At 33.1% G+C, this 15926-nt stretch overlaps 2 protein-coding genes across 8 annotated transcripts in view; both read right to left on the bottom strand.

The window, feature by feature from the left end:
- LOC140665029 (uncharacterized) overlaps window positions 1–9799 on the bottom strand; it is a 63343-nt gene extending 53544 nt beyond the window's left edge. For 2 of the 6 annotated variants that reach the window (XM_072890698.1, XM_072890699.1), the window contains exon 1: window positions 690–722. In XM_072890698.1, the coding sequence (XP_072746799.1) occupies window positions 690–707 (18 nt within the window). In that variant the 5' untranslated portion in view covers window positions 708–722. Of the gene's footprint in view, window positions 1–689; window positions 723–4459; window positions 5354–5969; window positions 6937–8541 lie in introns of those variants that run through there. The other 4 variants (XM_072890700.1, XM_072890701.1, XM_072890702.1 and 1 more) reach the window with 4 other exon arrangements.
- A 135-nt stretch (window positions 9800–9934) lies between these two features.
- On the bottom strand, window positions 9935–15901 carry Temp (protein prenyltransferase alpha subunit repeat-containing protein tempura). 2 transcript variants are annotated; one of them, XM_072890709.1, is made up of 2 exons: window positions 15763–15901; window positions 9935–11832 (listed from the first exon to the last, which is right to left on the bottom strand). In XM_072890709.1, exons 1-2 carry the CDS (start codon window positions 15768–15770, stop codon window positions 10617–10619), a joined length of 1224 nt encoding a protein of 407 aa, XP_072746810.1. In that variant the 5' UTR covers window positions 15771–15901; the 3' UTR covers window positions 9935–10616. The 2 variants fall into 2 exon arrangements, with proteins under 2 accessions (XP_072746810.1, XP_072746809.1); XM_072890708.1 differs by lacking the exon at window positions 15763–15901 and adding an exon at window positions 14806–15756.
- Between the last annotated feature and the right edge of the window lie 25 nt (window positions 15902–15926).

Genomic DNA, 15926 nt, shown 5'->3' with positions numbered 1-15926 from the left:
TCAAAGTAAAGATTGGAACAGTATAATTTCGGTGAATTCACAGAGGATTGATTATTTAAGAGAGAAAAAATATTTCTGTAGAAATGGAAATATGATCCTCTTTATTTGAATTGTCAATCTTGTAATTAATTTATTTCAACGTAAAAAGCTGAAATATTAATGAGAGAAATTTATATACAATTTAAATGTAATTAATATATATGCATATAATTAAAGGTAATGTATTATTTATTAATGAAAAAAGTGACAAAATTAACACACTTTATTTATACGAAATATACAAATGTCCAAAATAATTTTACTTTAATAATGTAAGATTTGAAAACAAATTTATATTAACGTCTGAGAGAAAATAATTTATAAATTACAATGTTTATACACACATACACACACAAGAATTTCTAGTTATTTCTTAATTATTATTTTCAGCACCGATAGAATTCTAATTTTTTCATGTAGCACAAAGACTGATATATAACAAGTAAGCATTTTTCGTAAAACTACAATATATCAGAAATTGAATTCATCAAAATTATACTATAATTATATAAATTCCGCGCAGATGTCAATTCGAGAAATGACACGAATGCAAGATGATAACAGCGACAAAAATGATGTATATATATATATATATATATATATATATATATATATATATATATATTCTCTTTTCACGTGAGATATTCTACATGGTCAACAAACGCCATACGACCTCGTGGCCTTCTGTCCAACGACTGAAAATTCTCGAGAAGAAATGCGAATGTAATACCGGTATCGCCACGTTTTTGGCAAAGCGCCGCGCATCTCCCGCATGTTCCGTGTGTCTTATGCGGGAAAACGCTGCATCTCGCTCGAAAAATTTGCGACACGTACCTACGACGACGCGTTGAGCGCGATTGAAAATGATGCGCGAATTATTTGCGGCACGACACACGGAATGACAATGAAGCAGTTTCGTAGGCGGTTTCCTGAAAACCGCCACGCTCCGGAATTCCTTTTCATCTGTAAATGCTGGGAATTGTGTAGGTTGAAGAAAAACAGCCTCGGGTGCTTCGCAGAACTTGGCAATGCGATACGAGACCGAAAAGGAGGAAATACGACAATCACATCTATGGACAATAACGTTGCAGAAAAATTCGACGAAAATTCTATTAAATAAGGATAAATTGAAACGAATTTTAAAATCAAATAAAAAACACAAATGTATTTTTTAATGAAAGTTTAGCATCGAGAATGGAAAAAGTTTACACTACGAAAATTTTAAATGTTGAAAAAAATATTGACTTTTAATGTACAAAATAATTTTGCTTTATAAGATTTGAAAAAAAAATTTATATTAACGTCTGAAAGAAAATAATTTATAAATTATAATGTTTATACACACACACACACGAGAATTTCTAGTTATTTATTATTATTTTCAGCACTGATAGAATTCTAATTTTTTCATGTAGCACAAAGACTGATATATAGCAAGTAAGCATTTTTCGGAAATCTATAATATCAGAAATTGAATTCATCAAAATTATATCAAGTATATAAATTCCGCGCAAATGTCAATTCGAGAAATGACAGGGCGGACGAAAATGAGATTAGCAGAGATAATATATTCTTAAGCCTGGTATCTATCTACTTACGTAAGCAATACTTATTTATGACTGTCTGCGAATTGTATGTTAACAAATATTTTATATTCATATAATGTTTGTTATCTTTCGCTGAAAAACAACAGGCACAAGTGTTTGTAAATAAACTCTTTCAAATAAGGTTTTTATTTCTAAAAGTTTACTTTGTTACTTGTGAAAGCAGTAAAAATGTTTTCAAAGCGATCAATAAATTTGGTCAAAGACACGCATATGGATATACATATATAAAATATTATTCATATAGTCTGTGAATAGTAATTGTGGAGATTGTCTAAACTGTTCGTCGAATGGTACGTAATTATATATGTATATAATAGAATGTATTTATGAACGTATACTTTTCTTAATCAATTCTGCGTGTTTTAGTACGTTTTATTCGAAATTTATTATCATCTTATTCAAAATTTCTTCGATAATTGCACCGCAGTCTAATCATAATTGTCTCAGACTCAATACAATTGCATTTTATTCTTAACAAACGCGAAAATAATGAACAATCTTATCGGCCTATTTGCCCTTTTATCCAGAATGTGCTCGTGTAAATTGTCCGCTACATTATCTTACGCTCTCCATTACAGTTAATCTATTTACGGTAAGGCATCGATCGATCGCGTAAACCGAGAGAGATTGTTCATATAGTGTATCCAAACTATTTATCTGCAGTATTAGAACAAAAGTGGTTCGCATAAGTAATTATGTTTAATTGTCACTGTTAGATGCAGCTGCTGTCTCGTAAAGAGAAACAAATGTCCGCGGTTTCATCGTATTAAATGTGTTGAAATAATTCTGGCACTCTGTGTTGCAGTAAAACATTATAAATAGTCATTGAGCTGAGTGGAACACATACAACTACCTCTCCTTATTTTCAAAAAAAATCAAAGAAGAGAAATCTGCAAATTTTATCTAATGTATAACATTTTAAGTATAAAAATTCTTAATCCATAATTTTTCTATATATTTTTCTATATACTTTTCTATAAATAATTTTTTAATATATGAAAGTACCTAAGTTGGACAAATTGTAACTTCTTATTACACGATTAATCGTTAAATATATTATTGTGATTTACTTTTCATTTAAAATACTGAACAACTATGAGAAAAACATTTTTCTCAGAAAGAGAGCGGTTCACACAATGTTCTTAATGCGCGTTCGAAAAATATCAAAATACTTAAAAAATGTTTTGAGAAAACAAACGATGAATAGCTTTTTTCAAAATGTTGTTTAACATTTATACATAAGTTCACTTGGTCCGTTTCCAATATCGACTGTTTCCATTACGTTTTTTCTTTTATGTTTGCGCATATTGAAGAGTGTTTATTAAGATGTGCAAACGGTTTCTTCCGACCTCCTTTTCTCCTCAAGCTTACTATCTCTCTTTTTCTATCGTCTCCATTTATTTTTATTTCTTTCTCTCAATTCATTATATACCGTGTACATACATCTATTATATCCATGTGTTTTACTAATACAATGACAGTTATATTATTAAAGATTAAAGATGACAAGAAACGAGATAAATGATCTGTATATTTTTATTTTGTTCTACGTTTCAAACTATATCTCGTAATCGATGTAGACTATCGACAATTTTCCGTTTTGTTTTACGCGATACGTAAATGCGTAAAAAAAAGTGTTTTTTTTTCTCCGACCATAAGCATTCTCGAGCAGAAACGTACAATTTTCTGTTTGCACGAACGCGCGTCGTGGGTTTAGATAAAGGTCGAAGTTTATGCGACGACAATATATCGAGACGCCCTATATCGAGATGCTATCGGCAATCCGCACGGCATACATATTTCAATTCAATGAAAATATGCAAATGCGATCTATCAGTGTGGGATTCAGTGATCCAAATCAAACCGGTAATGACGCGTATTAAGTTTTCGTATGTATTTCGCACGATTCTCAACTTTCCGCTTCTGCATGACACATTGATGTGCAGCTGTCTTTGACATTAATATTAATTTTCACTGTGCTAAGTTGTTATAATAATGTAGGTACACAAACTATGAATGTAATTATCTCATATATTATATGCATATGTATAAAATATTTAAAATTAAAAAATATATTAAAATATATAAAATGTATCAAAAAATTAAATATTTTTCCTACACAAAAATAAGATTTCATTAAATAACGTAATAAAAACATATCCAGACATAATCCTCCATGGATTGATGAGCAAATATATAGAAATAATTAGCCAAGGTGAATTAAAAAAAAAAAAAATTTTAGAGTAACAAAAATGATCTGATATAAAAAATAAATATAACGTAAAAAGTGTATCCTAAATATTTTCAATTAAAAGAATTTATATTAAAATATAGATAAAAAGTGAAAGATGAATTAAATTAAAACCGATAATATATACCATACATTTTGGTATTTATTCCTTTTGCAATTTTGCAACATCGTCAGCTGCGCCTGACCGCAGTTGGACGCATCTCAATGATTTTACAGTTACTTTGCGTGTAGAATCACTCGTTTGTCACAAACATACATAATTCAACCAGTGTGACGTCAGTTATCAGACAGTTGCCAGACAAAGCCGCGTCGCAATCACGTCTAATTTCGGAAATTCGCGATATAAGTACAAAATGGCATTTGTACAATGTTGAAAGATAAACAATCAAACGCGTCGGAATAGCATCGAGATCGTACAAAAATAGCGTCGAGCAAGAGCGAGTTTAAAACAGAAATTTCACGCGGACGCGGAAACTCCAGGTCGTCGTCCCGATGCGTCACGGGGAAGTTGCCGGTTGCTGGATTTCGAGGGAATACCATCGAGGGGACTTTGGAAAATTACTTTCATCATCGATCAACGTAAGCCTCGTCGGAAAACTTCGGCAAACCCGATAAAAGTCTTCGAAACCTTGAGACATTCGAACTGAGACTGTCGAGTCCTATACATATTTCGTGTTTGGTAAAGGTCAAAGAAGAGCAACCAATTTAAATATGAAAATATCGATCGATATAAACTCTAATTTCGATTAGATATATGCGCATGATTTAAATTACATTTTAATTACATTTGAACTATTTATATTGAAACACAAATATTATTGTCAATTGTATTCACGACTGCTCTTCTTATAAAATGTTCTGGTATACTCGTACATACATTAGTTCAATCTGTATTGTAAGATGTTACAGAACATAATTTAATTATTTAACTCATTTTTAAACATGTCTATTTGAATAAAATTACAATAGTTGGAATAAATAAATAAAGTCGGCTTTTCTTCGCTTTGAAAAATGTGAAATCTCTGTGACGTAAAAACACAAATATACGATTTCACCGTCGTCACACGCTTACACTATTAATGAGTACATAATGCGTAATAACACACCGTGACATGCGAGAAAATGTTATGTGCTGCTTGTGTCATGCATCACATATGTCTCTAATGTTAACGTACGTAACACTGTACATGTTCTATTTGACGAGTTTCCTCATAATACAAGAGCTCCTATTTCGCTATGAAGATGAGTCAGAGCAAGACCAACGATTAAGTACTAATTATTTAATCCCGAAATTCACGCTTTAAACAAAGATATATTGGTTTGAAAAAGAATTCTTTTTTGCATTATTACGAATTTATGCATAATTTTATCAACAAGATATAAAGATTAGTATGTCTCACATTATATATATAAAAAAACAATTTCGTAATACTTTCAAAATAGTTGCGTAATCTTTACGCAAAAACTTCTCTTTTATCTTATTGTTAGATAAAAGATAATTGAAGCAGAGATTGTTCTTTTTACAAATATATTACAATAAAAAATAATAAATAAAAAAAATAAAGTATATTACAGCTATAAAATATCGTTTAAAGAATTAATATATCATTATGGAGAAATGCTACTTCATTTAATTCAAAAACTCTTAAGCATGTAACGATATATAATTTTTTTATTTTTTTTGTAACTATTTTTTGGCTTCAGAAATTGTAAATTTATACTTGTAACTATGTACTAATTTAATATCTTTGGTTCATTATAATTACATATAATTTATAACAAAAAAAAAAAAAAAAAAAAAAAAAAAAAAAATAATAAGATTAATTCGAAATAATTATATAATTTTAAAATTATAAAATAAAAAATTTTAAAAATGTGATTTTATAAGCCGATAAAAAAGATTAAAAATTTAAATTATCTCTGATAATTATATAAAAAAATTAAATTAACGCTAATATGATAACTGATAAAAAAATATCTTGTATTATTTTAAAAAATTGGATCACGATTTATGAAATTAACAATAAGGGCTTCAAAAGCCCTTTTGGTAAATTTCGCTTTCTGAGCCTTACCTTCGATAGGGTCGCTCATCAACGGTATCCTCAAACTGGTGCCTCGTCGCAGATTGACGGTCTTGGCTCCTACTTCCGGTTCCAACATTTTGGCGCTGCTCATCAACTCGGCCAGGTTTTGCAAAAAGGGAGAGGGGAAGGTTGAAGGACAGAGAGAGGAAAAAGAGAGAGTGAGAGAGAGGAACGAAAATTTGCGTGGTAACTCGACGATGAAACTCGACCAAACTGAATCGGTCAATGGCGTCTCTTACGTGGACAAGCAAAGAATTCCCGAGGATACCTATCGACCAGCTACGTCGTCTATAGTGCGGATCGGCCAATGGTAGTGACAGGCGTCTAGTCACGTGCGGTTGCTTTCGACAGTATGTCCTCGGCGATCTGTCGTCAAATACCGTGTGACTCGAGGTGACGTTTCACAATGCATACGTTCGCGCGGTTTTTCTTTTTATTTAAATAGAGTATTTACTCTATCGAGAGCTCGATGTTCAGTAGTCGCCTCTTCCTGACATCATCGTGACGCGCGTCGGACTTTTCATTCACAGATATTCGTAGAATTATTTACGTACGATGACTGTGAGATCGCTTCTTTTCTCTTTCATTTGTTGATCTGTCTCTTACCAGTTGAATTAGAGACTCGATCTATTTTTGTAGTCGCGCGCGAGATCAACCGAGACCCTGAATGACCTAGAGCGATGATCTGACATTATGGATTATTGAGAATATAAATGATGTGAGAGCTAGGACAGATGTATCAATGAATGATCAGTGTGATAAAATATATTCTTGTTATATTATTGATTATTATATATGTATATCAAATCTATATTTACTACTGTTGTATAAAATAACGCGATCATCTCTGTCATATTATATTATAATATTATGCACATTATATATCTCATCATTATAAATTAGTACAAGTTTTAAATTTATAAAATTCATTATATCGCAGAATATAAACAATTTATTAGAATTTATGTAATAACACTTTATATAGTGATTATTTATAATTGAGAAATCATCAATTTGATAATTTTTTTTTTTTGTCACAAAAATCCAAGATGTATAAAAACAATATTTTTTAGACTCTGTTATATCTTTTGGATTTTAATTTAAATTTATTATCAATTTTATTATGCAATGTATTTCGCACGTGCAAATTTACTGCGTTTAATTTAAAATCTTAATTAACAAACTGAAACGTAGATATATGATAAAAATAATGCGTAGAGTAAAATTTTTTGTTAAATATTCTCTAAATATGTTATTTTTTTCTCGAATATACAATTAACTTAATTTTAATAATTTTAATAAATATAGATTTGATATACATATATAGTAATCAATAATATAACAAGAATATGTTTTATCACACTGATCATTCATTGATACATCTGTTCTAGCTTTCACATCATTTATTAATTGATTATATTCTTTAATCGATTAATCATGATGTACCTGTCTCACTATTATCGAAATGGCATACCGTTAAAGTAAAATCAATTTTTGATTAGAATTTTTAATTTGAAAATCGATTTTTATATTGTTTATCTAAATGCAATATCTTTAAATATTTTAAAACGAGATTGTTGGCGATGATCTATTGCGTTTTGACAAAAATCGTTCCGCACACAAAACTTCCACAATCAATGTCACTGCCAGAGAGGTATCACTTCTTGTATGTACCAGTGAATCATTTATTTATGATACACAAGTTTAGTTATTAATGTCTATTCCTAGAAATTTACGAGACAAGAGTCGACGCAGTTTTATATAACGCCGAGAATCTCTCTCGCTCGTCGATGAGAAAGAGAATTCGACATCGAACAATGACCTCTTAACTAATAAAAAGCTTACTTGTTGAATTGACACGCGAACGTGATAAGCACACAAGCGATAAGCGTTTGATTGACTACACGTAACAAACGTTCGCGTACGACTGAGGGGCCGATTTAAAACTCAATAGTTTATTTTCGCCTTGACATGCCATGCCAAAGAATATGCTGATACTTCGAGATATGCTACACGCAATTAATAAAATATTAAATGCGATAAGAATCTAAAATGTAGTAAAAAAAGAATTAATTTTTCCTCAATAAAGATTAAATATTGATAAAATTATATATTATATATCAAATATTTTTTTATATAATATATAATTATATATCAAATATTTTTTATAATATAATTTCAAAGTAATAATTAACACACATATAATGATTTATTATTAGATAATAATAAAAAGTATATTATTCAAATTTAAAAGTTTAATTATAATTTAAAATAATTTGAATAATATTTAAGTATAAAAAAATAAAAGTAATAAAATTTTTATTTAATTCTAAAGATGCTTCAAATTAGAAAAAAAATTGAAAGTTTATTTTTATGCGCAAGAAAAGACAATGATACTGATCACTGTGTAATACTTGTGGAACACGTGTCGCGAAACTGTCACGCGATTGTGAACGTTAAATGTGCGAATTATAAATCTAATGAGTGTTTCTGTTTTTAAAAAGAAATAGCTTTCAAACGAAGTTTATTCACGTAAAATTTTACAAGATATATACTATACCATCGTAATACAACGTTCAAGTCTTCTTAATCCTTTGGCTACGACACGTGGCTTTCTTGAAATTTTCAAACAATTTCAAAACAAACGAAATAGAAATATGTATATATTTACACTATACTATTAAAATTCACTGTTTCATATTAATTTATAAAAGAAATAATGTTATAAATTAATAAAAAGAAATGCCAATTATTTGCTTTTCTAACAAACTTCTTAATTCTAATTCAATTCTAGCCCAATGTATAATATGTATACACATACACACACACACACACATATATATATATATATATATATATATATATATATATATATATGATGTATGTTCACCGGTGTCAAATAATTGCGCGAACAAAAACGATCAGCGCGAGCAACAAATTGTGCGCGAATAGAGCGAATGGCCGCGTACGACTGAAGTGTGAGACGTGCGTTAAAAGTCGAAGGTTTATTTTGGTTATTGCGCCGTGCCAAAAAACAAATACAGCTGGCAGGTAGTGATATAGTTATCGCGCTCGTCACACACAGTGTATTCGATGTAAATCGATCGAGGTGTAAAATGTTTTTGGACAGGTGATTTTTGGATATTTTTCAGACGTTTTGCAACATGGAGCAGCAAAAAGAGACGATCTTTTTGGGGCCTAACGGAATGGGGAAGAGATAGATGACGTAGAGGGGAAGGCAATTCTCTTATTTTACTAGGAACTTTTCAATTCTATTTTTGGATTCCATTTTATGTCTTAGGAAAAATTAACAAATGGACGGACATTGATCGCACAAAAAAAAAAAAAAAAAAAAAAAAAAAAAAAAAAAAAAACACAGTCTTAAAAAACTAGCATCTTCTTCATTTTTTCTTGTTCAATTTCATAAATATACACAATTATTCTTTTCGTGACAAAGTTTTCGCAACCCTCTCCCCCGTTTGGCGGAGATCTTATTCAACGAGATAAATTTCTTTTTTTATCTCTCTCGCATATCTATATTTCCTATTATACTATATTTCATTTTTACGTATCACTGATGGTTAACTCTGTATTAGAGCTGTTGCCTAATCGACGAGACTGCCAAGATCGAATATCCTTCGATCTCAGTCGTCTCTGTATATGATTAAAATTACTCACTTGTGACAAAACGCAATGAAATCTGTTTAAGTGTCGCAAGCGGGTAAAATCATCGTCCTACCAAATATTATATATTATATCACTGATGTACTCGATGACTTGTTGTGCTCGCTACGCGAGCGAACAATACAAAAATTAATTAATGCCGATAAAGATTCAATTCCTCCTACCTACATTGAATCTTATACTTATCGCAATCGTGCTCTTATCTACGTGCGAAGGTATTGCTTCGCGAATAATCGCAAGAGAATAATAAGAATTGAGCACCATATTGCAATATTTTTAAATTTCAAGAAAAACTTTTTTTTCTAAAAGGTAACTCACAGATAAAAGTCTATCTATACTTTTAAAATATTTTTATAATACGAAAAATTGTTCTCCTTGTTTAAAAAAATCAAACAATTACGTCAAAATAAAAATTGAATATTTTTTTATTTTTAATCTTTAATATATTTTAGGCCTTCTCGAAAGGCCTTTCTTTAAAAAAAACCAATTGATTTCTCTTTTAAATGTATAAATAAAATTAAACAATTTTATAAAATTAAATACCGTTAAGAAAAAACAATAAGATAAATGTCTTAAAAAATATAATAATATGAAAAATCTTCTTAAAAAGAAGACAGTATTTGATAACAAATAATATTTTTGTGGCTATTTTAAAATAAATACTAAATTTAATTATGCTGCTGAATTACATTGGATGCATTGAATACGGCTTGACAATATTAAATCATGAAAAGAAAAAGAAAAAAAAAAATTATGTTGAATTGACTATAAAATTGAAGTGAATTGCTAATGAATAATGAATAGTGTGAGTATTAACGTGCTATCTTTTTGTGAAACTATGCATTGTGCTTATGCAAATTCTGACATGAGCAAAATTTTACGACTTTTTGTTTGGGCAACTTATATAACTATGTCTTTTTTCATATTCAAAATTTCACGCGCTAGTCTTGATCATCGTAAACCTATTCTCCCGAGATATTTGGAAAATCTCTCGATTAATAGATTCTCCCGTGGACTGCGTTTGATCGCTTCTTGAATAATACGAATATTAACAGTGCAAAAAGATCTTAGGAGTATCACATGAGCAGCTATCAGCAAGTCGTCGTGAGTAGTTAAGGGTCCGTCGCGAAGAAACGGCGCGACCGACGGCTCATCGCGACATTGAACGTCCGAAAAGTCATCCTTGCGGTAACAAGCATGTTTCGCGTACATGACGGTGAGAAGAACGAGTAAGTGCGCCAAGAACCTGCGGTGATACCACAACGTCTCATGGTTGTCGTACATACTGATGAGCTGATCGTTATACCAACACTCTTCCGCCCAGTACGATAACGCTCTTAGGTAACACCTGAGTTTGTGAACGTCGGTAGGCGAGTAACCGTCGACGCGACGTGCAAATATATCGCGAATACGTTCTAGCAACGTCCGTTCATCGTCGTTCAGTTCGTAGTGGTTCATGTAACTAAACAGATTGTCGTGTCTGACGATGTCATCGTCATTCATCTCTGTTTCCGTAGACACCGTTGCCAACATGCACTTTCGCAGTAAAAATTGCCGATAAGAATGAGCGCTATGATCGGACACGTGTTGTCGGCACCAAGCGATAGTACTCCTCCATTCGCTCTCGAGACTGGGATGCCGCAAACCGCGTGATTCGCACAGGGCGACCAAGTGACGCCGATAACTCCACGCGTGGTAATTATTCGCGTAACGATCGGCGCAGGTCTCTGCAAGCTCGAGTTCGGCGCTCGCGAGGGGCGAGATCCCGGGTTCGGCGACGTGGTTCCGTTCGGTGTCCAAAGCGTACGACATCAGCCAGCTCCGATACGCGAAGGCCTCGAAGTTCTTTGGCGTATGATAGAGCACCGGTCGTGTGACGGACAGCTCGTCGCGCGCGTCCAATCTGCCAGCGCGCACCAGCTCCCGCCGCATATTCCAGAACGTTGTCACGTTCGGATTTAGCAGCAAGGCACCCAGTAGCCATCTCGCCACCGTGTTGGGTTCCTCGCGCCGTTGATGACGTGTCCGCCGGTACTCCAGCAGGCGCCGATAAGCGTATACGTAGAGCGGCTGAACGCACCACGACGCCAAACCCAGACTGTCCTCCTGGTGAAACACCGGTGATCGATTCTCGTTGTCCTCCATCGGCAGGATCACAAAGCTTTTTCTGGGAAAGTAGAATTCGCGATCATAAAATTTCCCTTTGTCTCCCTCCCCCCTCTTTCTCTCTCGTTCTCTTTCTGATTTTAATAAAACTTGTTTTTAAATTAATGTAGAAAAACTAAAAAATATACCATATCGATCAATTCTGAATATTATATACATTGACATTTCTTCTTATTAATTTGATAAGATATATTTAAAATTATAGTAAATCTGCGTATGTAATAAATATATATGAATACTATTAATAAATTATTAAGAATATTAATTTTAACATTAATGTAAAATATTAATAATATTAATTAATATATAATATTGCTACATATTTTTAAAATATCTCATGTCAGTAAATATAAGACAAAGGATACAAAAATAAAATAGTTATTAATTCTTTTTCAGCGATAAAAAAATGGAACATATCATGCTCATTAAACAATCATCAATTCGATATCCTAGTCAACATACACACACAAACACACACACACAATGCTATCTAAAAGCCTAAAATATTAAATCTAAAAATTAATAATATATCATTAAATGTGTCGCAATGCGCTGATACCGGTATGAATCGAGATTACCTCTCGTCAGTGATTTTAAAAATTAATATTCAATTAAATTATTTAATTTTATTAAAGAATTTTAGTTAATTTATACAATATTTATATAATATTTAAATTGCATTTAAAAATATAATATTTAACAAAAATATTTAAATCTTAAAAATGTTTTAAAAAAAATTCTTTTAAAATAAATGTCACAATTAATTTCGACTTAAAAATATGATTAATCTTTATTTAATCTAAAAAAACCTCTTTGAAATAATCTTAAAAGTCTAATGTCCGTGTTCGACCTTGACCTTCGTTAATTCAACAATACAAATACAGCGTATTAACTCTGTCAATGCGATATAAATTATCGAACGTGAGTCACGAGGAATCATTTATAACGATTCTTTTCTGATTCGATAAAGATTTAATTCTATGCTATAGAGAAACCTTATTCGAGATATACAATTTGGTTTGATATTGCAAAGGAATTGTACGATACATAAAATTACGTTTCGCATAAAATTTATATGATATTAAGGGATTTAATAAATTTCAAACGCGAAAGAATTCAGCAAAATGTTAGAAACTTAAATTGCGTAAAATTTTCTACGCGATCGCCAGAACAAAAACTCGAGATAAAAATAATCGAGTAATTAAACAAAGTCGCATTACGCAAGTGGAATTAAGGATCGTAAACAAGCCGCGATTATTAACGCTCGATGTTCCCCGGATGGCGCTACTTGACGAACACCGGACGTGGCCGATTATTTGCCACGCACATCTCGGCCCTGTTTCTGTTATAAGCGCGTTTTCCCGGTTTTTTCCCAATCAAAGTCGCACGCACGAACGCATGTTTATTTTAAACTATATAAAGCTCCTGTAAAACTAGGATAATGAAATTTAGCGTTATCGATAGGAAATTGAGGTTGATCCTTCATTTCATTCAAAATACTCGGAATACGTTCATTTTGTATTATTATAAATATATTTAGTTTAAAATTAAAAAGAAAATTAAATTAAAGAGAGCATTAATATAACGCTTGACAATTTCTTTTTATATACATTTTATATGTATTTTCTATCGCAATATATATCGACCTAAATAAGCTTAAACGAACTAAACAAGCTTAAGAAGATTAGTTTTAATTACTCTTGGAGCAAGATTGCGAGAGCTGAATGTAATTTGTCAAAATCAACATAACGTCTAATAATGATTCTACTGCAGTGTCTTTCAACGTAAAGAAATATTAAGGCGCGCAAATAAAATAAAAATAATTTCTATGATTCTTAAAAATAATTCTCGGTATGATTGTTGACACGAATAAACATTTATTTATTTATTCCATGACTTGTTCTAATTCAATATAAAATTAACAGAGATCATGACAATAAGCTATCTCAACAATATTGAAAACGTGAATGTTGAATCAAGCAGCTCTCTTTCTCTGAGCGTTTTCTACTTAAATACTTGATAAATTACGCTTTAAAGCGACAGTAAATTACAGCTGGTACGCGCGTGTCGACTCGCGATCGACTCGCAATCAACTGCGCGATTATTATTGCCGTAGCCGTAGCGTTGACGTAGCGGCGAGTCGCGTGGGCGAAAGCTCGCGCGACACGAAATCGATCGTCGTCGAGTTAAAATCGCGAGGTCGACTCGCATCGCGACTGACTACAATTTACGCGATCTCGTAGCACGTACACGCTTTTTTTTTTTTTTTTTTTTCACTCTCTACCCTTCCCTCCCCGAGGAAGACTCCGCCCTCGCAACTGCGCGATCAAGCCCGGCGGCGCACGGGATGCGTGTTTTGCTGCCGGTGTTGCGGATGTTGCAGTGCGGACTGCGAAACTGGGCTCCCGCACGTAGTTTCATTTAGGTTAGGATTCTCCGCTGCGCGATATCCCCGCGGTGATTTTAAATCGATAATCTACACGCCTGCTCCTCCCGCGCACACGCGCTTTTTTTTTTTTTTTTTTTTTTTTTTCGTTATACATATACTTCCTGCACTTATTTGTGAAATAAAATGTACGCGGGTATATTTAGATTTTGGGCGGAGGAAAAGAAATTGTGGGGCTGAGTGTAGAAAAGGCAACTAAAAAGAGCAGAAGTAACGTCACGTCGAATTATATATATATATATTTACATTATTCTGTAAAAGAAGCATTTGTCGAAAGTTAAGAATTGCGCCGACTTCAAACGCGCGATACACGCGGAAGTAATTCGGTAGATTCGAACATGATAATCGGTGAAGGACACTTTTCGCGTACTTGTCTCTCTTTCTTACTCTAATACTCGGAAATCGAGCGCACGGAGAGCCTACCGGTTCCGGGTCTTTGCCTGTCGCGAAAGGAAACGAAAGGATAAAACATCCGCCCGGCGACGATTTTCCCCGAATAAATAAAAGGAGAGGGAATTTGACACTCACATAGTGGGATTCCTCCTGATCGTGTTCTCGATGTCACGAAGGATCTTCTCGGCGGCCGGGAACTCGTTGTCCACCATCGTGTGAGCCGCATCACACCTCCCTCGTGGATGTATATCCATCGACAGCGGATGCGCCAGTGTGGCCGCACCACCCTCGCACCCTCTCTCTCTCTCTCTCTCTCACACACACACACACACACACATACACACACACACACACTTTCGTTCCTTCTCCCAGTCTCGCCACCGCACGGCACGTCCCGTTGCGACGTACAACGATGCGGTACTTACAGACACTTGGCTCTGCGGAAGCGCTGGCCGAGTGCGACAGGCACGCTCGGCTGCGCGTGACGCGAACTTAGCCGCGAGTCGGCCCGGGCGCGGGCGCGCCGCCCAGGCTCGCCAACGTTACGCGCTCGATGCGACAAGAGAATCGAATGCGCGCTCAGCGCTCTGCGCGAATTATATTCGTAGAAAAAAAAATCAACATTTATTGATATAATAAATATTATTCGCGCGAGAAGCAAGCTGGGATTTATGAAAATTAACTTCAATTCACAAGAAAGCAAATATGTTTCTTCAAAATATACATACTCGTCATATTTTTTCAGTCATTTTACCTTTTACTTTAGCATCGTTTCCCGATGAATTTGTACGATCGCTATTATAATATATTAATGAAATATATATACGCATAGAATCCACATATGTCATAATATGTATAAATATATAATAAATCTATCAGCATATATAAAATTGTAAAACTTACTATTTTTTATTTGATTTCGATTGATATTTTTTATCGGCCTTCAAAAAAATTATCATATTGCCTGAATAATTGTATAAATGTTCGATATATTTTCATGGACAAAACAGAAAAGTATATATTACAGCTGACAAAAATAAAGTCCACTTTACGTCCTTATCAAACTCTTGATAACGATAATTCTACACATACCTCGTCATTCGCTGTACGATGACTCAAAAATTCTGCGATACTCGCTTGAAGATCACGATTAAAACTACGGCGAAGTAGGAAATCATGTCGAGACAACAGCGTCACAAATGACCGCGAAAACGTAACGCGGTGAAATATGTAGCGATACGAACATCGACGAAGAT

Source organism: Anoplolepis gracilipes, chromosome 4 (genome assembly GCF_047496725.1).
Source record: "Anoplolepis gracilipes chromosome 4, ASM4749672v1, whole genome shotgun sequence".
Lineage (NCBI taxonomy): Eukaryota > Metazoa > Arthropoda > Insecta > Hymenoptera > Formicidae > Anoplolepis > Anoplolepis gracilipes.
The sequence above is the reverse complement of the archived record's forward strand: the minus strand, read 5'-3'. Positions and strand labels throughout refer to the sequence as shown.